The 26,747-nt window shown below is 41.6% G+C and overlaps 1 protein-coding gene across 3 annotated transcripts in view; it reads right to left on the bottom strand.

Moving 5' to 3' along the window:
- Positions 1-7,601: 7,601 nt before the first annotated feature.
- ICE2 (interactor of little elongation complex ELL subunit 2) overlaps positions 7,602-26,747 on the bottom strand; it is a 97,105-nt gene continuing 77,959 nt past the window's right edge. For 2 of the 3 annotated variants that reach the window (XM_075208268.1, XM_075208269.1), the window contains exons 16-17: positions 8,020-8,226; positions 7,602-7,859 (exon numbers count right to left, since the gene is read on the bottom strand). In XM_075208268.1, coding sequence (XP_075064369.1) covers positions 8,059-8,226 — 168 coding nt within the window. In that variant the 3' untranslated portion in view covers positions 7,602-7,859; positions 8,020-8,058. Of the gene's footprint in view, positions 7,860-8,019; positions 8,227-23,020; positions 23,088-26,747 lie in introns of those variants that run through there. The other variant, XM_075208270.1, reaches the window with a different exon arrangement.

The following is a 26,747-nucleotide window of genomic DNA, read 5'->3' as shown; positions in this document are numbered from 1 at the left end:
ATGTGGACAAAATTTGTTGACTCACTTCAGGGCATGTGTGGTATCCAAAAACTGAGCACTGCCTATCGCATTGAGGTTCTTGTTGTGTCAACCTAGCTGCTGAAATACTCTACTTATAGAAGTAAACAGAGAGGTGTCATAGAGGAGTCATATTCCCTGAAGTAACATGTTATAATACCACAACTGTCTAGTGGTTTCTATATAAGACCTTATCAGCGTGCTACCAAAAACTTGAATACAATGTACAAAAGGAATGAAAGAAAGTTTGTTAAAAATTTGGTGCACAATAACTCAGTAATAATGTTGTAGAATATTCTACTAGGAGGAACGTCTGGTAATTACTAAAATATAACTTTTATTAGTATCTTTAAAAATGGCAACAACCAATTTAATAGGGCGAAATATCTAAAAGAAGGAAAAGAAAAGTGCTGGTGATCAAACAATGTAGTATGATGTACTCTACTTCTCTGCCCCAGGCACAGCAGTTGTGTCTGGTAGAAATTAGCCAGAGAGGCAACAATATTTTTTTATTTAACCATTCTGTATTGATTTTCGAAACAGAACATTACAGTTGGTCATAGCAAAAAAAAAAAAAAAAAGACTGTATTCAGGTACAGCACAAAATGCAGAAGCCAAGGAGGCAATGAAAATATGTAATTGTAGAAACCCTACTATGTAAAGCTCATGGAGTTATTATTCATAACAATGAACTAGTGAAAGAGTGCAAAACAAAACATGGAAACAGAACTAGTGGTGGGAAAAACAGGGAAGGGGGGGGGGGGTGCTGGGAAGGAGAAGGGTTATATTGCAATATGTCTGATTGTTCTGATTTCCGTTATTTCAGGGCTTATGCTAATTGCCAGTACAAGAGCTTCCGTATTGGACAAAAATGAGCTGGGAGTTGGCATCCGTTCCCGGTACTATTCTTAATGCTAAATGGTGCGAAAAGGGAACCGCTTATCTTAATTTTAGCAGAAGGGAAAATATATATATATATATATATAAAATCAAATCTTTTAGGAGCAGGTTAGACCCATTCTCAAATGAACCAGGATCAGAGCAAGAAAACCACAATCAACATCGTCAAAGGCCTTTGTGTTGTCTCAAGCTCCATGAACTGGCATGAATCCCACCTGTTTGCTGTGCACAAGTTTCGGTAAAAAGAGTTTGAGCCTGTGTGCCAACAATTTTGCGAACAAATTTACATTGATATTACAGAGGGAGAGAAGGCGGTAAAGGAGGCAAAGAGCAGGGTCTTTGCCCTCCTTGAGGATAGCGGTGATATGCGCCTCTAGTGACTGGTTCGAGAAAGAATCTTGGTCCAAGACCGAATTGTTACATGCCTCTATTAATAGTGTGAGCAAGTTTATTTTTTAATATAATAACTAATCATGAAGCGATCAGACACCAAATTTTTATCTGTGGGGTAGAGGAGATTGCATCCTCCGGTTCCATAAGGGTGAACGGTTTCTCTAGGAAGGCTGTCTTGTAATAAAAGTCTTGGAAATTTGACCTTAGGCAAGTATGTGCTAATGGTCAGCTGTTTGGTGACATCATCAACAGGGCCTACATCTTCCAGCAAATTATACAGTTTGGAGCAGTATGAGCAAAAGGCTGAGGTGATGCTTTCAGCTTCATGAAGTTTATTACTCTTATTGTCTTTGACGGAGTGAATAAAAGAGGCAGCTCTTTGAGCTCTGGCCAGCATTTTACTTGGCTAATTACCCCCAGCGGAAAAATCTGCTGCGACATTTTCGGTATGATAGTTTGATTTTGTCATGCATTAGTTTATCAGTAGTATAGGCAGTATTTTTATTTTTTCATGCCACATCTGGAACTTTCTAAGAGGTTAACCCACATAATGGACAACATATAGTAAGAGACACACAAACAACTATATACATGTGTACACATAAACCATCAGCAGGACTGGACAGAACCATTTGTGTTATATTTACAAAATGTAATAACAATTCTACAATGCTAGAAGCTGTTTTTTATTTATTTGCTCCTAAACATAAAAGGACTGTTCAGTAAACAGATTCCTGATTAATGGTGATAGAGATTGTGCATCACTATTAATGCACCTGAACTGTCAGCAACATATGAGAAGAGGAAATCCCTGAGCACTTCTTCATACAATGTTGGGTGGCTGTTAAAACATGCAAACTCCACCCAGCTAGTGCCCAGGAGTATAAATAATGGCTCCAGCGATGCAAGGTAGCAAAGCTAATTAGTGTGTCTCTGTGCCACATGATGGTATCTCCACCAACTAAAATACTATTAGATCAAGTGCAGTATTGTAACTAAGGGAAAAAAATAATGAAAAGGGATGCCCCTGTTTTTCATTGAATAATGGCAAAAAAATAAATAAATGGTAGAAGATATTTTTTTTTTCACCCTATTCTTGCCAGTTACAAAAAAAACCCCAACAATATAAAAATAAGACTTTTGTGCTTGCTGTTAAATTCCCTTCTCAAAGCATGTAGAGGAATGCAGATAGTGGGTTCTTTTCATCCTAGGAGGAAGGGCACCGGGAAAAAATTGGACAGTCTCATTCTCTTCCTCATAATTTCACTGTGCCTCTGTTCATCCTCAGTATTACTAGCCTAATACGTAGACAAGAAAAAGAGCAGAGTAGAATAGAGAGCATGCATTCTTGGTTGAGTTTGTCTATAGCCTAAGAAAAGGTGATTTAACGGTAACTATGACAGTACCCTTTTCTAATTCAGCAGTAGGACAGAAACAGTGAGATGTCTCAAGCCATCCTTCCTCGGAGGGGAGGATTGCCTAAGAATGAAGTGCAAACTGGAGGACCTTCCTACAAATGGTGGCATTCACAGAGGCGGCATGTCCAAAATTTTTAAACAGTCTGCATGATGGCTTGGTATGCAAACGTCTCATAACTTACTACTCAAAATCCTACTGGTCAAGTGTACAATCATCTCAGGGAGAACCAGTCCCAGTCTCAGTCCCCAGCACTACAGAAAAGACCTGATGGATTGTTGTTCTGATCCAGCAGGAGACTGGGAGGAGGCACAACATCGCTTCCTATTTCCCTTGTAAAGGATAAATAGAATGTGCCAAACAACAAAACTGTAGAGAGAGATGCATTTACCACTTCCAACCTGCAAAGCGCTGTTTACGAGGGGACAGCTCCTAGTTGATGTGAAAATCACATTGGAATAAAAGGGCCCCAAAATAGAGCACCCTGCAGGCCCTTCAGAACCAGTTTTAGGCCATGCTTAAATAAATGAGAATGAAAGGGTGACCAGACCTGGCCCATTTATTTTAAATACACCAACATATGGAAGCAGCACAAGCTGGCACTGAAGAAAAAAAAAAGAAAAAAAGAAAAAAAAAAGAAGGCAGCGACATGCGCACCTTGAGACGTCAGTTGGGTCCAACAGGGGGAAATCAAACAAGAGGTGTGAAATGAACCTCAGTTTCTTGCACCATGCCAGGTATAATTCCCAAACCCCATGATGATAGGGACTGGCAGCTTCTGTGCCCACAGCATGGTCTGACTTTTGGGGGTCAGCAAGGCACTAATTCTTTTAAAGAAAGTTCTGTTAGGCCCTATCAAAAGAAGAGACCCCAAGAATGAAGGTCCAAGCTAAAGTGGTGGTGGCTAATTAAAAGATCGACCAATCTACAGACAAGAACCATCTGTGCCAGTCCTGGCATAATAGAGGAGAAAGTTTGTGATTTAGCTGCAATGCCAAATAGGTATTTTCTACTAGAGGCTGCCAGATTGTCATAAGGTCCCAAGGGAGTCTAGCGATCCACCCCTAGCATATAGGTTGCTCATATTGTAGGTACAAATGACTAAATCCACTACTGGAAGCAAGATGTTTCCCTCATGACCTGGGTAATGTGAGCACCCCCCTGGTGGTTCAGATAAAACATTATGTGGTTTTGTCTGTCTGAACCTTGACTGCCCAATCCTTGATGGAAGCTCATGGCCAGGCAACATACCTAGCATGCGGTAAAGTAAAAAAACCACCCCCCAAAACAGGAGACTGTCACTGAGAAGGGTTTCTCCACTATCAGATGTGAGATGCATCTACCACCCCTGACAGGCAAGTAGCAGCTGAGACAGATAAATAGTACTCCTCCTTAGATGCCTGACAGACACATTCCCTAAACGCAGAAGTGCATGTGAAATTGTACATATGGCAATTCTTCCAGGGTCAAAGCCATTGTGCCAGCCACCCTCAGTCAGTACCCGATGACAGTGCGTGGGGCAGTTAGAAGTGGGAAAATAAGCTCCTGGGAAGAACAAACCTTGTCCTGAGGTAAGGTACACTGTCTCTAACATCTTGTCCAATGCATCCTTGAAGGATACCTGGTTGAAAAATGGAACCATGTTGATCCTATATAGCGGTAAAATTGGAGGGTCCACAACTGGAGAAGATAGCCTTTTCTTGATTATTTTACCATGTTTTCTGTGACATTAAATTCTTTTGCAGTCTGCTTAATTGTCCAGCTGTTTGGTGCCAGTTAATATTTTTATTACTTCTTGTCGTGGCGCCTCTTCACACTTTTGCTTTTATTAATTCATATATCAGACTCTGTAAATCATCACAACCTGAAAATTTGCTTACTTTCTGGGGCAATTCTAATGATGTGTTTGGAAGAGACAATTATCGAGTAAGCTTCTCTTGAATGGCTGTACTTGCTCTTTCCTTAAACATATGCCTCCCAATGTCTTCTCTTTATCCCATGTAATTTCACTGGTGTACATCCAAGCTTTGCAATACTTATACTCATTCAGATCATCTATTCCTGCAAGTTCAGTTAAACATCAGGGATTCAACGACTTCTACTAAAAAGTCTTGACTAAAAAGTTAAGTTACAGTTAAAGTTACACCCTGTTCATTGGCCCACTTCAGTGACACAACTCTTATGCAGTAATCCTTTGTCTCACAAAAAACGAGCCAGAAAAAGCTTGTTTTCTGAAATTGTTCATAGATAACAGCAGTACCTTTTCATGATGGTAGCAGACTGAGGTTCCAGAATCACTGGTTGCATTTGAAACTTCAGCTCAGAATCTAAAGTTCTTTTTCTTCATTTGTAAAGTGGTCCCAGTAATGTAATCCAGTGTTTATTAAGTAGATAGTAATATGGCAGTCAGTATTTAAAAGACTACCAAATGTGCACTTTGGAAGAGCAGCTACCATGATTGACTGTCTGTCTGTCTCCCTCTCTCTGGAAAGTTTCAGTTTTTAAAGGAAATCCACTTCCCATCAGTTACTGTTAAGTTTCAGTTCCTGTATAGGAGGGTTAGTTACCCCATTGCCTCAGCTTTGTTCACTTTTTTGATATGGTTTGTAACAGAGCATGGTTTCTTGTGTAAATGATGTATGTGGCATAACAGTAACCAAACGTCAACTTAATTATTATTATTTTTTTACTCCACTATGAAACAGAGTACCATGCTGATATTTTTGTGCTAGTAATGTATACCTTTGTTAAGCACCTAAAAAAAAATTGGAGCATCCAATGTTGATTTAACCTAGCATTTTTAATTCCGCTCCAAAAGCTTGCATCTTTGCTGTAACTCAAAATATAAGGCAGATACAGTCATTTTGTTTGGATATGGGAAGAAAAGTTACCTTGGGGGGTCCAAATTTCATGGTGATTCCCTAATAAATACCTGTGATACGTAAAATAAACTGGAATAAATACACCGCAATTAGTAAATAGTTTAATTAATTGAAAAATCAATATTTCGGAAACTAATGGCCAGACAGTCGAGATATTTGGTAGAAATGGTACCCTGGACATCCTCTTATAAACAAAACTATAAAAATCTGAGATAGGTGGTGTACATTTCCTTTTTATTGGGGGGATGACCTGATGTAGAATGACCCCTCTATTATGTTGTAGGTCAGTGTTGGCTAACCTGTGACACTCCAGGTGTTGTGAAATTACAAGCCAGCAAACCCTTCCAGCAATAAGCTGCTATATATTGGCAAAGCATGCTGGGACTTGTAGTTTCACAACACCTGGAGTGTCACAGGTTAGCCAACACTGCTATAGGGGATTATGAAGGCTGTTCCTATAATTGTACACAGAAAAGTCAAAGAATAAAATAATAAAGGCCAAAAAATACCCTGTGCCCACCTCCAGCTGCCTGAGGAAGTCTAAACCTTTTAACAAATGCTTTGGTGTTACCTCTGGTGCCCTATTCTCCTATCCTATTTTGATGTTGAAAAATATGTGATAAATTTTCTCGCATCGCTTCACAAGATATCAGAAGGACATTCTATCAGTTTTTGTTTCCATATGCTTTGATGTACATGCACTATTTCTGTTTGTTTAATGAATGTTTTTAAAGGTATTACACTATGTTCGTATTATATATTTTTGTGGCTTATAATGAGTGATTTGGAATACACCAGAAAAAATTGAATATAAAGGAACCGATAAAAAAAAAAAAAAGAAGATATACACTTTATTATATGAATGCCGTTACATAGATACATTTATCTGTGTCTCGCGGTTGATTTGTTATAATACTGGATTGATTAGCTGGATCTTACTTTTCACTTGAAGATATTTTTCATGGTGAAGCATTATGGTTATATTGATACATTTCTGTGAAAGAAAGTTTTCTGGTATAAAAGACACTTTATGAGTGGTTTGTGCACGAATGATGTGAGAAAACCGTATCGAACCATTAGTTTGTTTTTTTTCTCCCTTCCATTCATTTAACCAACCAATGTGCCTGAATACTTGGAGCCGAGACAGCTGTTGATGCTCTTATTTGCAGTACACATAAGTATTGCACTAGGAGGCACAGAATATGTAAAGCGAGATCTCTGTACAGCGCTGCGGAATTAGTGGCGCTATATAAATAGCCGATAATACACACACAAATTCAAGGGGGGATTGTCCACACACCCTAATTTTCAAATATTACAAGGAGTGCTCCTGCATCTAGGATTGTAATACATTACAATATTATATATATTATTCCATATGTAGTAGCGACAACTCGAGACCACTAGGGTCTTTTTTTTTTTTTTTTTTAAATCCTTGAGACGCTAGAGGTCTGGAAACATTGCTACCACATATAGAATGAATAGTCTATTTTTTAATGTATTTCACGAGTGTAACTTTTCTCGTCTAATATTACCAGAATTTCCATTCATATAGAGTGATTGTCCCTTGCTTTCTACCCATGCATATATTTAAAACTGTTGAAAGGAAGTATGGGATGGGATGGGATGTTAATTGGGTGCTACAACCATTGTTGATTATAAAGTGTCAATTACTCAATGTATTTTGCAGGGTGGGAGAAGCAGTTTCCTAATCCACCATTAATGCATAAAGCACCTGCATTTATAATATATATATAAAACTTGGCTATAGAACAAAAAAAAATACAATATAAAAATACACCATCTCACTGAAAGCAAATAGCATGGTGAATGTAGATGTAGGAGAAATATGTTAGGCAGACTCCTGCTTGATCACTATTATTAATATAAGGCATGTATTTAAACAGTATATGTATCATAATTGTGAACTATTATTAAATATTAGAAGGCTCACAATGTTCATGCTCTGTCCTGTCATTTCCATTTCCACTCTAATTGTATTTGACTTTATTATTTGAGCAACAGCAATACATTTTATTTTTATATTAATTTGAAAATGACAATCGACTGTGGTTTTCTGACTTCTGTGTGGAGACAGCACCAGCAATCACCAGAAACCTGCGGGGAATGACAAACTGATCAATGACCTCCAGTGTCCTTTCCTGTTTGTGAGGTGAACCTGTTCTTCCAGGATCATAGTCAGTTTCCTTCTTGCATGAAGTCCTACTTGGCCAGTGCAAACTTTTGTTCCTGTAAAAAGATAGTGAGAATCTGATGAAAGCCATTACACACTCCTAACTTAATGTGTGGGAGACAGGACAGTGAGAGAAGCTACCATCTAATATCTAGTTTACATCTCTATAGCCTCAGCTTAGATAAGGGCTGGCATAGACTAAAAGTGAGAACCCACCATCTGCATTTACACACTGCATTTCCTTCTTTAACAGATTCATGTCTTCCTCTGCAAAGCAGCTTGTGCTTTCCACATTTTCTGTTTTTTTTTCAACCTCAATAATCGGTTCCTCCCTTTCTTCTTCCCTGGCAACTTTGTGGTCACATTCGTAGCTTGCAAATCTGTGGACTTTTCATGGGAAGGGGCTTTTATTGGATGATTTACCTGTAAAAATAAGTACAATATATAGATTATATATATTTTATACATAAACACACACATATATACCAATACATACCACTGCTGGCTGCCATTTATAAAAATAAAAACACTCCTGGAATGGCTTATTTTTATTACAATGTCAGATCATATATATATATTATCATCATCCTTTATTTGTTAAGCGCCACAAGATTTCCGCAGCGCCGTACACCATACAAACAGTACACTATACAGGGTGAAAGAGTACAAAACAATAAACAGAAATCCCAGTACTTCAGGAACTCCAGGCAGGTTAAAGCAATAAACACGGAGCAGAAGAACAGGTGAGGAGACAGGAGGGAAGAGGGCCCTGCTCAAGTGAGCTTACATCCTAAGGGAGGGAAAACAGAACAGGCACAAGGGGAGCCATGAGGCAAGGGAGAGAGCAAGTGGAGGAGATGAAGGGGTTATGCGGATGGTTGGTAGGCTTTAAGGAAGAGGTGGGTTTTCAATGCACGCTTGAAAGAGCACAGAGTAGGAGAGAGGCGGATAGAACGAGGGAGGTCATTCCAGTGAAGGGGGGCAGCACTGGAAAAGTCTTGGATTCTGAAGTGGGAAGAGGTGATAAGAGTGGAGGAGAGGCGTCAATCATTGGCTGAGTGCAGGCAGCGGGCAGGAGTGTGAATGGAGAGGAGGTTAGAGATGTAGGGGGCTGTAGAGTGGGAGAGAGCCTTGTAAGTGGCGGTGAGGAGTTTGAAAAGGATGCTGTAGGGGAAGAGAAGCCAGTGTAAGGCAAGGCAGAGAGGGGATTGTGGAAAGTACCTCAGCGCTAGAACAGTGGATTGTAAACAGGTGTTTAATGGTACACAACAGAAGAACGTGGTCTAGCCAGACCCATGCAACAATTGACAACAGGGATAAACGTGGTAAACACATAAAATCACATAGTGAACGGAGTCACAATAGACATGATAGCAATAAATTGCACAGGCGGCGGTCATTGGCAGAGGAGGTTAGAGAGATATAAGGGGTAGTAGAGTTGGAGAGAAACTTGTAAGTGGTGGTGGGGAGTTTGAAAGAGATTCTGTAGGGGAAGGGGAGCCAGTGTAAGGCAAGGCAGAGAGGGGAGGCAGAGGAGGAACGGCGTGAGAGGAAGATGAGTCTTGCGGCCGCATTGCGTACAGAGCGGAGGGGGGAGAGATGTGAGTGGGGGAGGCCAGAGAGGAGGAGGTTGCAGTAATCCAGGCGGGAGATGATGAGTGCATGGATGATAGTCTTGGCAGCATCCTGAGAGAGAAAGGGACGGATGCGGGCGATGTTGCGTAGTTGGAAGCGACAGGCTTGGGCAAGGGAGTGAATATGGGGGGCAAAAGAGGGAGAGGAGTCGAGTGTGACACCCAGACAGCAGAGTTGGGTGACAGAGGAGATGGTGGTGTTGTCGACGACAATAGAGAGGTTATGGATATATATCTCCCCATCCAAACACACACACACACATTATATATATATATATATATATATATATATATATATATATATATATATATATATATATATATATATATATACATACATACATACACACATACATACATACATACACACATGTATATAATATGTATTTGCAAATACAAAGCAGTACCACGGTATAGCCACCATCTCCAGTAAGCACCACTATAGAGACTCCACAGTTGCTAGTGACTCCAGCCTTAGCATCCAACTGGTGCGGTCACTTCGAGAAGTCTATTCAGTACAGTGGTCGAAATTGAAATTTAGAAGTGGCAGTATGGAAAATGTAAGAGCTGTAATGCTTACTCTAATATCCATCAATAAGTCACCAATGGAACCAATGCCTACTGATATGTACCATAGTAAAAGTGACGCCCTATAATATGCAACCTACAGTATTTATGTGAACTTAAGTCCAAATATGCCGTCTGTAGTAGTAATGTACAATATGCCACATGTAGCAGTAATCACCAGCAATAAGCCTAGTGATAGTAGTGGAGTGTAATAAACCAGTCTTACCCAATAATATAGCAGTAGTATTAATGTGCAGCAAATAAGACACAAGCAATAGTAATACCAGTAACAGGAAAGCCCAATAATTTGTAACCGTAACAATAAAGAGCAATATTTTTACTGCATTACTAAGCCACAAATTACTAATGCAGTATAATACAGTATTCTAGCAGCAATTGTGCCAAGTAAATTGCCAGTAGTAACAGCACTGCCCATTTATAAGCAGCTAATTGTAATGCCCATTAATAGATTATGCATTACTATTACAGAAGTCATGTCACATTGGATAGGTTTAGTTTTCTCCATGTCTGTATCGAGCAAAGCGTCCACCGTTATTTACAAATATGTAAAAAAAAATTATTATTATTATCATCATCATTTATTTGTTAGGCGCCACAAGGTATCCGCAGCGCCGCACACAGTACTAACAGTAGACTATACAGGGTGAAACCATACAGAACAATGAACAAAAAGTACCAATACTTCAGAAACTCCGGCCAGTCATTTGCAGTAAAGACGGAGCGGAAGAACGGGTAAGGAGACAGGAGGGAAGAGGGCCCTGCTCATACAAAGCTTACATCCTAAGGGAGGGTAAACAGACCAGGCACAAGAGGAGAGAAGGGAGGACGAGCTAAAGGGAGAAGATGGGGGTTAAGTAGATGGTTGGTAGGCTTTGAGTAAGAGGCGAGTTTTGAGTGCACGTTTGAAGGAGCACAGAGTAGGAGAGAGACGGATGGAATGAGGGAGGACGTTCCAGTTAAGGGGGGCTGCACAGGAAAAGTCTTGGATTCTGGAGTGGGAAGAGGTGATAAGAGTGGAGGAGAGGCGGCGGTCATTGGCAGAGGAGGTTAGAGATATAAGGGGCAGTAGAGTTGGAGAGAGCCTTGTAAGTGGTGGTGGGGAGTTTGAAAAGGATTCTGTAGGGGAAGGGGAGCCAGTGTAAGGCAAGGCAGAGAGGGGAGGCAGAGGAGGAGCGGCGTGAGAGGAAGATGAGTATTGCGGCCGCATTGAGTATAGAGCGGAGGGGGGAGAGACGGGAGTGGGGGAGAGATGTGAGTGGGGGAGGCCAGAGAGGAGGAGGTTGCAGTAATCCAGGCGGGAGATGATGAGTGCATGGATGATAGTCTTGGCAGCATCCTGAGAGAGAAAGGGACGGATGCGGGCGATGTTGCGTAGTTGGAAGCGACAGGCTTGGGCAAGGGAATGAATGTGGGGGGTAAAAGAGAGAGAGGAGTCGAGGGTGACACCCAGGCAGCGAAGTTGGGTGACAGAGGAGATGGTGGTGTTATTGGCGACAATAGAGAGGTCATGGTGGGATGGGAGTCTGGGGGGAGGAAAGACAATGAGTTCAGCTTTAGAGATATTGATTTTGAGAAAGCGCTCAGACATCCAGGAGGAGATGGCGGAGAGGAAGTCGGATACCCGAGCGAGGAGGGTGGAGGAAAGATCAGGAGAGGAGACATAGAGTTGAATGTCGTCAGCATAAAGTTGATACTGAAGACTGAAGGAGGAGATGAGAGCACCAAGGGAGGAAGTGTAGAGCGAAAAGAGTAGAGGGCCAAGAACAGAGCCCTGCGGGACTCCTACGGGGAGAGGGTAGGGGGAGGAGGAAGAACCAGACGTGGATACAGAGAAGGAGCGATTAGCGAGGTATGAGGCGAACCAGGCATGGACAGAACCAGAGAGGCAGAGACAGAGAAGAGTTTGCAGCAGGAGGGGGTGGTTCACGGTGTCAAAGGCTGCAGAGAGGTCAAAAGGGGTTGAGTACGGAGAAGTGACCCTTGGATTTGGCTGATAGGAGATCATAAGTAGCCTTGGCCAGGGCAGTTTCGGTAGAATGGAGGGGGCAGTAGCCAGATTGGAGAGGGTCAAGGAGGGAATTGTCCGCGAGGTGCCTGGTTAGGCGGCTGCAGACAATCCGCTCAAGTAATTTGGACGCATAGGGGAGAAGAGAGATAGGGCGATAATTAGCAAGAGAGGTGGGGGTCAAGATTGGGTTTTTTGAGGATAGGAGAGATAAGAGCATGTTTAAAAGAGGAGGGTACTACACCAGAGGAGAGTGATAGGTTGAAAAGGTGTGCTAGGTAAGAGCAGGCCGTTGGAGAGAGCGAAGGAGGTGGGAGGGGATGGGATCGAGAGGGCAGGTAGAGGGTGGAGAGGAAAGAATAAGGGAGTGAACTTCTTCACCGGTTGTAGGGCTGAAGGAGCACCAGAGTTGGTTGATGGGGTGAGGTGAAGCGATGAGGGTGGTGCGAGAAGGGGAGGAGGAGATGTTCAGTCTGATGGGCTCAATTTTGGAAGAGAAGAAAGTGTCGAAGTCAGAAGCGGAGATGGAAGGCGGGACGGAGGGGGGGGGGAAGAGGAGGGAGCTGAAGGTGGCAAAGAGGCGGCGGGGATTGGAGGACTGAGAAGAAATGAGGGACTTAAAGAAGGATTGTTTAGCGAGGGAGAGGAGAAAGAAGAGGTATGAATTTAAAGTGGAGGAAGTCAGCCAGGGAGCGAGATTTCTAGTCAATTTCTTCATATGTAAAAGTATACCTTTATCTTAGACGATAAACATTTTAAAATAGGGCAACTTTCACTTTGAGCAACTGAATAAACTCCTACTACTATAAACATTAACACTACATCAAACAAAACAATTCACATATTTGGTTCTCCAAGCGCACACATAAATTTCTGCTTGTGCCTTACAATCCATCACAAATAAAATATCAAGGTAGCAGCAACCACAGAAGGCAGGTCATCACGATATAGAAAGTGTACAGGAAGGTTTGTCTTATGAGTGAAGAAATATAACTTTCTACATATACACAGGAGCTTCTGCTCCTACTAACTCAGGTGTGTCAGGGAAAGGTTGTTTTATCCTCCAGAAACAGGCAGAGACTTGCATCAGTGCCCACCTGAGTAAAACTCCACACCTTTCCCATAACCTAATACAGACATGGGGAGCCAAGAGCTTTGCTCTCGCACCATCCCAGCCCTTGCTCACTACTTGTCAGTTTATTTCCACAAAGAGTGAATGTTTAGCCAAGCAAATGCTTTCTCCACTTTAAATTCTAGTTACATCAAAGACTGAGAACAGGAGAGTGTGTGATGAGGGAATTTCCCAGATTCTCAGGCTGACTAAATGTACCTTCATGGATATTATTATATATAATAAAGTGCTAACATATAACATAATAATTTGTTATACGAGATAAATTATAATACTATATAAATATTCAAATTATATAACATAATATAGCAAACATAAGTTAATTGAAAATAGATTAAACTAAATGGGTTCAGACACAAACTGATACAGACCCTCTACTAAAATACCTTAGATTATACACCGATCAACTACAGCATTAAAACCACTGACAAGTGAAATGAGGAACATTGATTATCTTGTTACAGTGGCACCTATCAAGGGGTGGGATATATTAGGCAGCAAGTGAACAGTCAGTTCCTGAAATTGTTGTGTTGGAAGCAGGATAAAATGTGCAAGTGTAAGACCTTAGCGACTTTGACAAGGGCCAAATTGTGATGACAACCGGTGTTAGAGCATCTCCAAAACAGCAGGTCTTGTGTGGTTTTTCCTGTATGCAGTGGTTAGTACCTCCCAAAAGTGGTCCAAGGAAAGACAACCGGTGAAATGGCGACAGGATCATGGGCAATTAAGGCTCATTAATGCACGTGGGGAGCGAAGGCTAGCCCATCTGGTCCAATCCCACAGAAGAGCTACTGTAACACAGATTGTTTAAAGAGTTAATGCCGGCTATGATAGAAAGGTATCAGAACACACGGTGCATAACAGTTTGACTAATCTGTAGCTACGCAGCAGAGTGCTCATGCTGACCCCTGTCCAAGGCTTGAAAGTGCCTACAATGGCACGTGAGCGACAGAACTAGACCATGGAGCAATGGAAGGTGACCTGGTCTGATAAATCACATTTACTTTTACATCATGTGGACTGCCGGGTGCATGTACATTGTTCACCTGGGTAAGAGATGGCACCAGGATGCTCTAATGAAAGAAAGCAAGCCGGCGGAGGCAATATGATGCTTTGGTCAATGTTCTGCTGGCAAACCTTGGGTCTGGCATTCAGGTGGATGTTACTTTGATACATACCACCTACCTAAATCGTAAGCTTTCGAGCAGGGTTCTCTTACCTCTCTGTTTGTATGTATTACCCAGTATTGTCTTATTAATGTTTGTTCCCAATTGTAAAGCGCTACGGAATTTGCTGGCGCTGTATAAATAAATGATGATGATGATGATTGTAGCAGACCAAGTACACTCCTCCATGGCAACGATATTCCGATGGCAGTGGCCTTTTTTAGCAGGATGATATGCCCTGCCACACCGCAAAATATATTCAGGAATTTTTTGAGGAACATGACAGAGTTCAAGGTGTTGACTTGGCCACCAAATTTCTCAGATCTCAATCCGATCGAGCATCTGTGAGATGTGCTGGCAAAAAAAGTCTGAGCCATAAAGGCCCCACCACACTACACAACTTAGAAGACTTAAAAGATCTGATGCTAACATCTTAGTGCGCGATACCACAGGACACCTTAAGAGGTCTTGTGGAGTTTATGCCTTGACGGGTCAGAGCCGTTTTGGCAGCATGAATGCGACCCACACAATATTAGGCAGGTGATTTTAATGTTGTGGCTGATCGGCGTATGTATCAGATATAATCTGCAGAGTTTTATATACCAAGCCTCAACTGCATCCTGCAAAATAATTTTGAATGCACAGGTAAGAGTGCACAGCCAGAAGTACGTGCTCTGCTGGCAGTGAAAAAGTTAATAGAAAAATAATTTGTCAAGGCTCTCTCTCCCCCCCCCCAGTAATTGTACATGGACTGAAACACAATGCATTGTGCGAGTGTACCACTGTATTTATATCTATAAGGGTACTTAAACAGCAGCAGTCTGGTTTGCAAACCCATAGTAACCATGTATTAACTTTTAATAATTTAACATGCACAGCTCCAGACTGACAAATAAGTTACAACGTTCACTCTATTTGCTTCATGTTATTAAACAAATATTTAGGTGCATAAAAACAAGAGACGCACTGAAAATATATCTACTTTTCTATAATGATTGAATTTATACCACACAATGCCATCATGTATGTTTAAAAAAATACATTAAATATTTGCAAAAACAGGAGTTACTATTAGCTACTACCGAGTAACTGGAATTTAGCACACACCTTCAGAAGTATATTTACGTACTGCACATATGTTTATTTCTTTGTTATATTCTTATGTTGTAACTTTGTTGGTATAAAAAGCTGTAATACCACTGGGCTGAGCGAACTAATATTTTGCTTTGATTTTCACAAAGAAATATTTATCAGTTCACAACATTTAAAGTTGGAAAACTGTTCCGAGACATTGGCTGACTACTTATATATGCATAAACTTGTACTCACAACAGCGGCTTATTCATGCCAAAGGCATACACACCCAGAAATACAGCACAAACCTCCCATACAATGTGTGACCTTATTGTGTTACCCTAAGAGTGCTAGAAAATACAAAACACATTAAAAGACTACTAGATCTAAATACAACTTGCCTTCATATAAAAAGAACTACTAATATAATTCAAACCTATTTATGTAAAAAAAAAAAAAACATCTTCACAGAACTTGAGGTATTTCATGTTGTATCTACATTTGCTATGCAGTAGAGTGGAATATATTTGCCCTTTTATTTCTGCTTTTGTACTGCCCACATTGACCTTCAATAAGATTACTGGCAGGAAGTCTGATGTGTTTTGGGACAATTTTCCCTCATGATCACAACTTATATCAAATATTATGCCTGGTAAAACACACTACATCCAGTCTGTTAGTTTCTCACACAAAACCACTGACATGCTGCAAACCTGAAGACTCCTGTAAGGTTATGGTGTAAAAAGAAAACAATGTCCCGCTGAATAATCATCTGCTTGGTCCTTTATACTGTGAATAAGAGTAATTTAATGAGGAGCTGTGAAAATACTTGTATAATGTGGTTACTAGAGAGCCACTACAAACAATGACTAGAGCACACAATAGCCTCCATACACTGAGCGTCCATCCTCCGAAATGATCTTGTTCTGTTCCTGTGATACAGTTCTAACTCTGCACTGTCCTAATGAGATCACAGGAAAAGTTTTAAGTCAATACATAATATAGTCATGAAGGAGGAGTTGAAATTTGAGTAGCAATAGGTATAAACACCTACTAATCAATACTTATTTCACAATGTGAGGATGTATGTAAAGGATGTGGCAGATGACCACCATCTAGAGTGCAGAGTAGATTCCATATTACACAGAGGAAATGCAAGGGACTTCAGGAGATCTATTGCACTCATTTCTACATTTCACAAACAGTAATGCTACGGTACAATGCACTTTTGGCTCTGCAACAAACAAAAAGTTGAAGACAAGTGTAAGACGACAAAATTCAGGAAAGGAACACTGCACAATATAGCTGGCTGTCAGAGAGAAGAGCATACAGTTTTTTATTTGTTTTACATGCAGCAACTGAAGAGGGATACTCCCAGAATAAAGGTCACGATTTAGACTATATAAAGAAGTGAATCCAAATATAAAAATCAGAGTCTTTAAAAAAAAAAAAGTATTTTTTTTCTCCTCTTGTGTAATCTCAAAAAATGTGACCGCAACCTAAATTCACATATCAGAGGTTGTAACATGTCCCTTGTGGCAAAACGAGTTCACATTAGAGGATCCAGCACACATTTGCTAGTACACTATGGACTGTTTGTAAATTGGCAGAGTTCAGCAGTTATGTTAACTGTAGCAATAATCAGGCTGCCTGTTGCTTGTGATCCAAGAATGACATCAAACTCCATTCTCCACATGAGTGCAACTCCCTCCTCAGACCAGGGAGAGAGCCTTCAGCTTATCCTAGCAACAACTAAACCAATCACAGCATGAGGACAACAAAAAAGACTTCCCTGCCAGTCTTGTAAAAGAAAAACACAGTGACAAGTACAATGGAAGTGGAAACCTATTAAGGAAAGGTTAATGAAATACATATGAAGACATTATGTAGAAAATGTTACACAGCAGGCAGAAATGAGGCACTTGGAAGAGTTAATTCATTGCATAGATTGTAAGCTTGAGGCCTTCTCACCTCTGTCTGTTTTACCCAGTTTGTTTATTAGTTTACTATATTTTTTGTCCCCACTTGTAAAGCGCTGCGGAATATGTTGGCACTATATAAACGATGAGGATGATGATTGCATGGTTTAAGCAAAACTGTTCCAAGATTTGATTTGTCAGGAATCATGAACTGAAAATTTCACAATAATTATTGGCTCACAGGGGTGTACTCAGCATTGTATAGATTTAGGCTGCACATATGATCAAAATGTAGCAAACTTCAGAAAAAGAAAACTGACGTGACTTGTTGAGAACAAAGATACCACAGTAGTAATGCCCTTTCTACATACAAAACAAATATAAAAGATATATAAAAGTATAAGAGACCTTATAAAATCAGAAGTATGCACTTTGGATACTTTGTTAAACTACAACTCCCAGCTGACTTTACCAACCAGCAATTGCCAAGCATGGGAGCCACTGAAAGAAAAAACAAGCCCGCGCTCGGTATATCCCATATTGTATGTGGTACCAGCTACGTGGAAATATAAATGCCCATATATGTATACAAAACAAAAAAAAGAGACAGTCAGAACTTATCCTTAACAATGCATATCTGTGTGTATCTAGTAAAATGAAAACATGAGGTACTAGTTCATATTTTGATCAAAACATTTAACCGTGCATCAATTCACATAACGGTTCTTAAATTCACCTCCAGAAGCAAGTCCTGTTACGTGCCATATTTTGCAAAAAATTCTGTGCTTGCTCAGAAACAAACTAAGCCAGTGAACACAAACAAGTGCATGCAATTCAAGCTCGAATTCAAACAACACATACGTTTCAAGATCTGGCAATCTCTTAAGTATGTGTTTTTAGCTGTGTCACTTGTACCAAACACAGGGAAGGTATAAGCGCCGAATGATAGTGGCGACGGATGCGTATGCATGCCAGAACATGTGTATGCCAGTAAGAGCAACAGTAAAAATGCATTTTATGAACAGTAGACACTAACAAAAAAAAATTTAAAATATTTAATTTTTTATTATTATAATATTAATAGGCGCTAATGTATTTAATATTTTTTTCCATGCATTCTAATAGGACACATATGCATTTTGCGTTTTCTGCAGTGTGCTCAATCTGTCTGCATACAGCAAATACCGGAAAGCATACTTATACCCATATTCAAATGGAAACGTTTCTTGATATCTGCTTGTACTTTAATACTGGCAATAGGTACCTGCAATTTCCTAGTGGTTAGCACTTCTGCCTCACAGCACTGGGGTCATGAGTTCGATTCCCGACCATGGCCTTATCTGTGTGGAGTTTGTATGTTCTCCCCGTGTTTGCGTGGGTTTCCTCCGGGTGCTCCGGTTTCCTCCCACACTCCAAAAACATACAGGTAGGTTAATTGGCTGCTATCAAAATTGACACTAGTCTCTCTCTCTGTCTGTCTCTCTCTGTGAGTGTGTGTCTATATTAGGGAATTTAGACTGTAAGCTCCAGTGGGTCAGGGACTGATGTGAATGGGTTCTCTGTACAGCGCTGCGGAATTAGTGGCGCTATATAAATAAATGATGATGATGATGATGATTTTCCTTCAGATTAAAAATCAAACAAAAAACAAGCAAACAAAAACCAGTGAGCTTGACCTGCTGTAGGCCAAACAGGAACAATCGCCCTTAACGGTCATAGTAACTTTATCAGCTGCGCTGAGGTCAGCATTGAACAAGACCAAGTGCCACAGATAGCTCAATATCAAAAGTCTTAAAGTCTGTACATTCTCCTTCTGCCAGGTTTCCACTGGCGACCAGAGGAAGCTTATATGTGCCAGCCAGTACACCGATCTAATAGTATCTGTATCTTCTAAACTGAAGCCACCATGTAGGGGCTTTCATTAAAAAATAAACATAGCTTTAGGATTTAATAATTTTAGTGAAGTTCATAAAAACTTAAATCAGAAGTATTTGGTTACCTAGTTTTTGTGCAGTTTCATTTAGATGTAATTATATTTTCCCGTTACCTAAAAATCATTGCTATAACTGCATAAGAAACGGACACATTTTATGGAACTGTGTATTTTCAACACATTTAGCATTTTAATCAATGTAGCCAATATGGAGTTGAAACATTGGAAGTAGTAGCAATCTAAACAATATATAATGAATTTATGAATAAGAAGGGCACTAACTAGAGGTATGTGGGCAAACACATTTTGGGGGGCATTTTGTACAAAGAATTATCAGAATTAAGTGTGTGTACAACAACCTAAAATGGCAGAAGAGACTGTGGCCTAATTAATAAAACAACATATTAATGTGCTCAAAATCCCCCCAACAAGGATAGGAGTTGTTTTTTATAACATGTGACATCACTAAGTAACCATTTTATATATAGCACTTCTGCCTCACAGCACTGGGATCATGAGTTCAATTTACGACCATGGCCTTATCTGTGAGGAGTTTGTATGTTCTCCCCATGTTTGCGTGGGTTTCCTCCGGTTTCCAAAAACATTTTAGTAGGTTAATTGGCTGCTATCAAATTGACCCTCGTGTGTGTGGGGAAATTTAGACTGTAAGCTCCAATGGGGCAGGGATGTGTGCGTGTTCTCTGTACAGCGTTGTGGAATTAGTGGCGCTATATAAATAGCTGCTGCCGATGCTATGTTAGAGGCCTGGATTTGGTGACCTAGCTTGGATTATTTACTCATAGGACATCAGCATGTCAATGATGTTTTGACTACAAAAGGACTAGCTGTGGACCCTCCAAGGACAGACCAATTATCTATAGGCAGTATACATAAAATATTAACATTACAATATGTATAGAACTTACTACTAGAAGTGTTTTGAACAAAAGGGCAAAACTACAGATTAGTATACCAGCACACCTCCTGTGTGATGTCCTAAGAACAGCAGGTTTGGGTTGAAAAGAAAATGTGCTGGAATGACATTATAAGTTGTCAGTTCTGGGGACATATGACCACCTTCTAGATTACCTGAGAAGTACCCGAGAGTAGTTTTCGATTTCTGTTTTAATTCAGGTTTTATTTTAAGAAAACTGTTTTGCATTTATATTTCTGTGCTTGTATTTGCGATCATCCTTTTTATTCAATAAGCACTGTTCTTTTGTTTGTCATATTAAACTCCATTTATAAACGTTCTGTCTTAATGAATTCATGCATTAGATGGGCTTGTATTTTGTTTTTTTTTGTTAATATAAAAGCTACACATAAGGCAGATAATTGTTTGGAGTAAAATTGGGTTTTGCTGCAGTTTCAGCTAAGTCAGGGAGTAAATGAGAAATTCCCAAGTGACAGCTATTGGAATAAATCTTATTACACCCAGAGTTTGGGTAATACTGAGTGTGAGATATAATTTGGGGGATTTTAGCATTTTTAACAGACCAGGGGTTTTGTTTTGATTAATCCTTCCATACCCACATGTAACAAGCACACATTTTCGGTTTGCAAACTGGATTTATAGATAATTTCTAAATAGTAGCTCTATATACACAGTTGGCTACAGTGGCATCAGTGCTCTAGTAACCTCTTTGGCTTTGTCACACTACCTCCCTCAGGACCTTCATAACTGAGGAAAGTGGCATTGCTTGTATCTGCTACCAAACAGTGACTGACGAGTATAGTCCCTTCCAGGTATCACCTCCAGTCTTGCGATCACACAGTGGTTGTAGGAGGAAGCAACACAGTGATGCGTGTCACCACGAGTTTCCTACTGCTGTCATTAGGAAAGCAATGATGGCTGTTCAGGGGTATATAGATACTGGGGAAGGAGAGGCATGCAGGGTAAGAGATGAAAAACCTGTCTCAGGCTGCATCATTCTAGGGCTAACAGAGATCAGGTTCTCAACTCATCTCATGATAGGAGTGGGATTGCATATGGGCAACAGCAATGCAAATGCAATTTTGTGATGCCACATGCCAGTTTGTGTAAAAGCATATGTTGTTACAAGGAAGCTCACAGATTGTGGGTCAAGATGGCAGCGTGTGTACATGTGCAAAATGATGTACCGTCCAATGGATTTAGCGGGGCAGATTGATGGCATTTGTTGCTGAGTAGAGGCTAGGCACATTAAGGTGTCTTACTTACGTACCCACGTGCAAAATGAAGACTTTGTTGGATGGCATTATTTAAATGAGATCAAAGGGTGCAGAAAGCAGGTAGGGGGTATTCCCTGTATTGCTTTTTCATAACTACAAAAAGTCTTGAATTTCACAGCCATCCGGATGTTCCAGTAAATAGGAGTCATTCAATTCTTTCTATGAGAAACGTGGGATATGGAGGGGAACCTACAAATACACTAATGGGCCCTTTCTGCTCTACGTTTAAACTTTTGCCAATTATCTATTTTTGTCACCATATTTAAGGTGCCAGTGATATACTTACCCTACATCATTGAGATACAAAGAAGAAATGTCCTGCCTAACCTACCTGTGTACCTCTAATTAATACAGAGATTTTTAGTGATAGCTTGGTCACCGTACCAGCAGCAAGATGATCTCTGTTAGGGGGAGATCTAACTCCAAATCTGTGCAATAACAGATTCATAACTGAGCTTTTGGCTGCAGTATACTTAACATAAATAATCCACTTACAAACTACCCAAAACTGCAGTGGTCAAAGATCACTGATCCCTATAACATCCACTGTGGCCAATTCACAGCAAATCCAAAAGCTTAACACATTTAAAATGATGCATACTACTATGATCAGAACTGTGCTAGAGTATAATTTTATATATTACATTATTACAATTATATTATATTAATTATACTGTATATCATAATTCCATTGTAGAATATATAAAATGGGATAACATTTGGCACTGCTGCTTACCCCCGGTTACAGGATAACTTTACAATTTGCCCACACCTGTGGGTACTGAGCTTGGGTTCATTGACTGGATTCCATGGGGGCCAAGCACAATTCATCAGCAGTTACTGGATGGCCAGATTTATGGGTATGCCTAATGTCAACTCCAGCACTCACCTGAGCCTGTGTGACGTGCGTGTGTGAAAAAGGGTTAAATCAACCACCACCACCTGGTCTGTCTAAAATGATTAAATCCTTCCCTATCTATGCCACACACTAGCTTTGCCTTTCCAATTATGCCACCACCACGTTTTTTTTTTCTGAAGAACTGACACTTTTATTCAGGAAGCCTTTACTTCTCCCTTAAAACAAATCTATTACAACTGACTTTAATCAGTTACTATAACACACAATATTCTCCCGTTTCAACTATGTAGCGTTTTGACAAAACTGTTGCGTGAATTCATAAGAACAGAGATCTGAACTTAAGTACAATTTAATATGGAAATCACATATAAAAGGTATAATGCAATGGTTTCTTGTAAAATAAAAAAGAATAGACACTGAATTGATAAAACTCACGTATAATCAAGTTTCTTTTGCTCAGAGAAGCAGAAAATGGGACACTCTTCAAGATCAGATTGACTCCACAAAAGTGAACAATTCCTTATAGTAACACTACAGTTTTTAAAACTGCTGCAGGGCACACAAACCACTTCCTCTGATATCAGAACTAGAAGGTCTGTGTAAATGCAAATTAGGGTTTCACGACTACTGTTGAAAATACCTTTTCTAATCAGGTTTTTATTTTTCCTGTCCTAACTTCTCACAAGAATGGCTTACCAATGCGATTTTACCTCCACACAACAGGTCACAAGTTTTCCCTTCATCTGCATACCACACATGCCTCCTGTAAGTATGATATTGAAGAAAATATTATATGATATTTTCTTGTGTCCTAACTTGTCATTAACTTTTAACACAGCTGCCTGGATCAGCAGTCGAAGTGTCTGAGACATCCCAGATGTGTGTTGTATATCACTATCCTTAAAAAGAGGATTTTTGTACTTACGTTAAATCCGTTTCTCTGATTCCGTCTGGGGGACACGGCTTACCATGGGTTGTGGAGGGGAGCACGGGAGTTGGCACCTAGCTAGTTAACTTTAGCACTGCTGACAGACCCCTCCCCTCTACAATCCCCCTGCCTCTTCCTCTTCAGTTAATTAAAAAGCCCCAAGGAGAAAAGGCCAATCAACCAAGAGCACACAGAGGAAAAGCAGAAGGGAGGAATCGCAGTGTCCACCAGATGGAATCAGCGAAACGGAGTTAACGCAAGTACAAAAATCCTCATTTCTCTTGCATCCAGTCTGGGGGACACTGCTTACCATGGGGACGTTCTAAAGCAGCCCCCTAAGGGTGGGACCGCTCTGAAAGCCCCGCTCGTAGAGCACTACGAGCAAAAGTTGCATCCGCAGATGTGAATACATTAAACTGATAGAATTTGGTAAAGGTCTGGACAAAAGACCAGGTGGCTGCCCTGCAAAGCTGGTCCGCAGAAGCCCCATTTCTCGCTGCCCACGACGCCCCTACCGATCTGGTGGAATGGGCCGTAAGTCTCTCTGGCACAGGACGGTTAGCCCTTATGTAAGCCTGCTTAATGGTTGCCGTAATCCATCTTGCAATGGACTGTTTTGAGGCTGGCCAGCCTCTTTTGTTAGAATCATAAAGGACAAACAGAGAATCTGTACGTCTAACCTGAGAAGTTCTTTTGACATAAATACGGAGAGCCCTAACCACGTCTAACTTTTCCATAGACTGTAGATCAGAATGAGAAGTCAATGACAAGACCGGAACCACAATTTCCTGGTTCAAATGTAAAGCCGAAACTACTTTTGGAACAAAAGAAGGGAGAGTTCTTAATACCGCTTTGTCCGAGAGAAAAACCAGATACGGTTCCCGGCAAGACAGAGCTCCCAATTCTAAAACCCTACGTGCAGATCCAATCGCTAAAAGAAAGACGACCTTCCAGGTCAGACACCTAAAATCTGCCGCAAGTAATGGCTCAAAAGGAGGCCCTTTAAGCATATCCAGTACCAGGTTAAGATCCCATGGTGCTGTAGGCGGAACGTAGGGAGGCTGAATATGTAAGTCTCCCTGAAGAAAAGTCTTGACGTCTGGCAAATCCGTTAACTTCAGTTGAAAGAAAACAAAGCGCTGATACCTGAACTCTTAATGAACCTAAACGGAGCCCTGCTTCCAGCCCATCCTGAAGAAAAGCCAATAAGCGAGGGACACGAAAAGAAGAGGTGTGACCAGGGCCGGATTAACCCGAGGTCTAACTGGGCTATAGCCCAGGGGCCTCAGGCATCCAGGGGGCCCTTCAAAGTTTTCAGCAGCATTATTGATCGGTCCGGGGGCAGGGGGCGCCCCCAGCCCGATCAATGCTGCTGAGCACAGTCCGTTCAGTCCTCCGTTCCCGGCGCTCAGTAATCTGTTTACTGAGGAGATCTCGCGAGTGAACTCTCGCGAGATCTCCTCAGTAAGCAGCTTACAGCGGGCCGGGGACGGAGGACTGAACTGACAGGTAAGCGCTTGGGGGGGGGGGGGGGGCGGCGGGTGGCTCACATTGGGGGCCTCACGGGGGAATGGAGGCGCCCTTAGCCCAGGGGCCTCCATTCCCTTAATCCGGCCCTGGGTGTGACAGGACTTATTTTCGCACCATCTGATATAGGCTCGCCAAATACGATGATAGATGCGAGCCGAAACCGGTTTTCGAGCTCGCAGCATAGTGTTTACTACACTGGGGGAGAAACCCCTAGCCTTCCAGAGCCTGGCTTCAACAGCCATGCCATTAAACTGAGCTGAGGTAAGTTACTGTGACGAAAGGGACCTTGTAGAAGAAGGTCGTCTCGCGACGGAAGAGATATCCTTATCCTACCACCATGGAGATTATGTTCGCGTACCACACTCGACGTGGCCATGAGGGGGCTATTAAAATTACCGGCAGACCGCCTTGCCTCACTCGTCTGAGTACTTGAGGAGGCATGGGAATCGGGGGAAACGGATATCCCAACCTGAAATCCCATGACATGGTCATTACATCCACCGCTACGGGGTCTCTTGCCCTTGCGCAAAACCTGTGAACCTTTTTGTTGTGTCTGGAGGCCATGAGATCTATATCCGGAAGACCCCACCTCTGAACTAGAGACTGAAATACTTCCGGATGGAGGGACCACTCCCCTTGCATCATCGCATTGCGACTGAGGTAATCGGCCTCCCAATTCTTTATTCCTGGAATAAACACTGCAGAGATTGCTGGAACATACTGTTCTGACCAAAGAAAAATCTGAGCTGCAACTCGCATTGCAGCTACACTCCTGGTTCCTCCGTGTCTGTTGACATATGCCACAGCCGTGGCATTGTCGGACTGAACTCTGACCGGGTGGCCCTGAAGGAGAGTTTGGGCCCCGAAGAGCTAAAAGAATTGCCTTAATTTCCAACTTGTTGATTGATAAGGCTGATTCCTGAACTGACCAAAGCCCCTGGAGCCGGAGATGCAGGACTACCGCCCCCCCAACCTCTCAGGCTGGCGTCTGTTGTGGCTATGATCCATGACCATGGAGCAAAAGACCTGCCCACCGACATGTGATCCTGATTCAGTCACCGCTGAAGTGATTCTCTCGCCCCCGGAGACCGTGAGATCCTCTGGAGATCCAAACGTAGGTGGGATCCTGACCATTTTGTCAACAGATCCCACTGGAAGCATCGAGAATGAGCCCGACCGAAGGGGATCGTCTCGAAGGAGGCCACCATCTTTCCAAGCAGCCGCATGCACAAATGAATTGAGGGACTGGGAGAGGACAAGACCCGAGATGTTATACTCGGAATTGAACTGATCTTCTCCGCAGGCAGGAACACCGTCTGCTGACTGGTGTCCACGATTAGCCCTAGGAAGACCATGCGTTGGCACGGAATCACCTGGGATGTCTTTAAGTGTATCAGCCACCCATGGCTCTCGAGAACCGCTATGGTGAGGGATAAGTGCTGATGTAGGCAAATCTCTGAGGAGGATTTGATGAGCAGATCGTCTAAATAGGGCACGACCTGAAATCCCTTTAAGTGAAGACACGCTGCCATCACCGACATGATCTTCATGAAGACCCTTGGAGCTGTGGAGAGGCCAAAGGGAAGAGCCCGAAACTGATAGTGGGAGGCCCCCACTGTGAATCTTAGGAGAAACTGATGATCGCTCCAAATGGGAACGTGGAGGTATGCGTCCTTTATGTCTATGGAAGCCATAAACTGATCTTTCTCTAAGCCGTTTATTACCGACTTCAGGGACTCCATCCGAAATTTATCCACTCGTAAGTGCACATTGAGGTTCTTTAGGTTTAAAATGGGTCGAAAGGACCCGTCCAGTTTCTTGACCAGAAAAAGATTTGAATAAAATCCCTTTCCTTTCTGGTTGTCTGGGACCCTGCAAATGACTCTTTGCGAAAGAAGAGAGGCTACACAGGCCTGTATTGCCCGTCTTCTTTGTGGATCTCGGGGTAGCGGGGTTACAAAGAAA

This window comes from Mixophyes fleayi, chromosome 4 (genome assembly GCF_038048845.1).
Source record: "Mixophyes fleayi isolate aMixFle1 chromosome 4, aMixFle1.hap1, whole genome shotgun sequence".
NCBI lineage: Eukaryota > Metazoa > Chordata > Amphibia > Anura > Limnodynastidae > Mixophyes > Mixophyes fleayi.
Note: the sequence above shows the minus strand (reverse complement) of the source record. Positions and strands in the feature narration are given on the sequence as shown.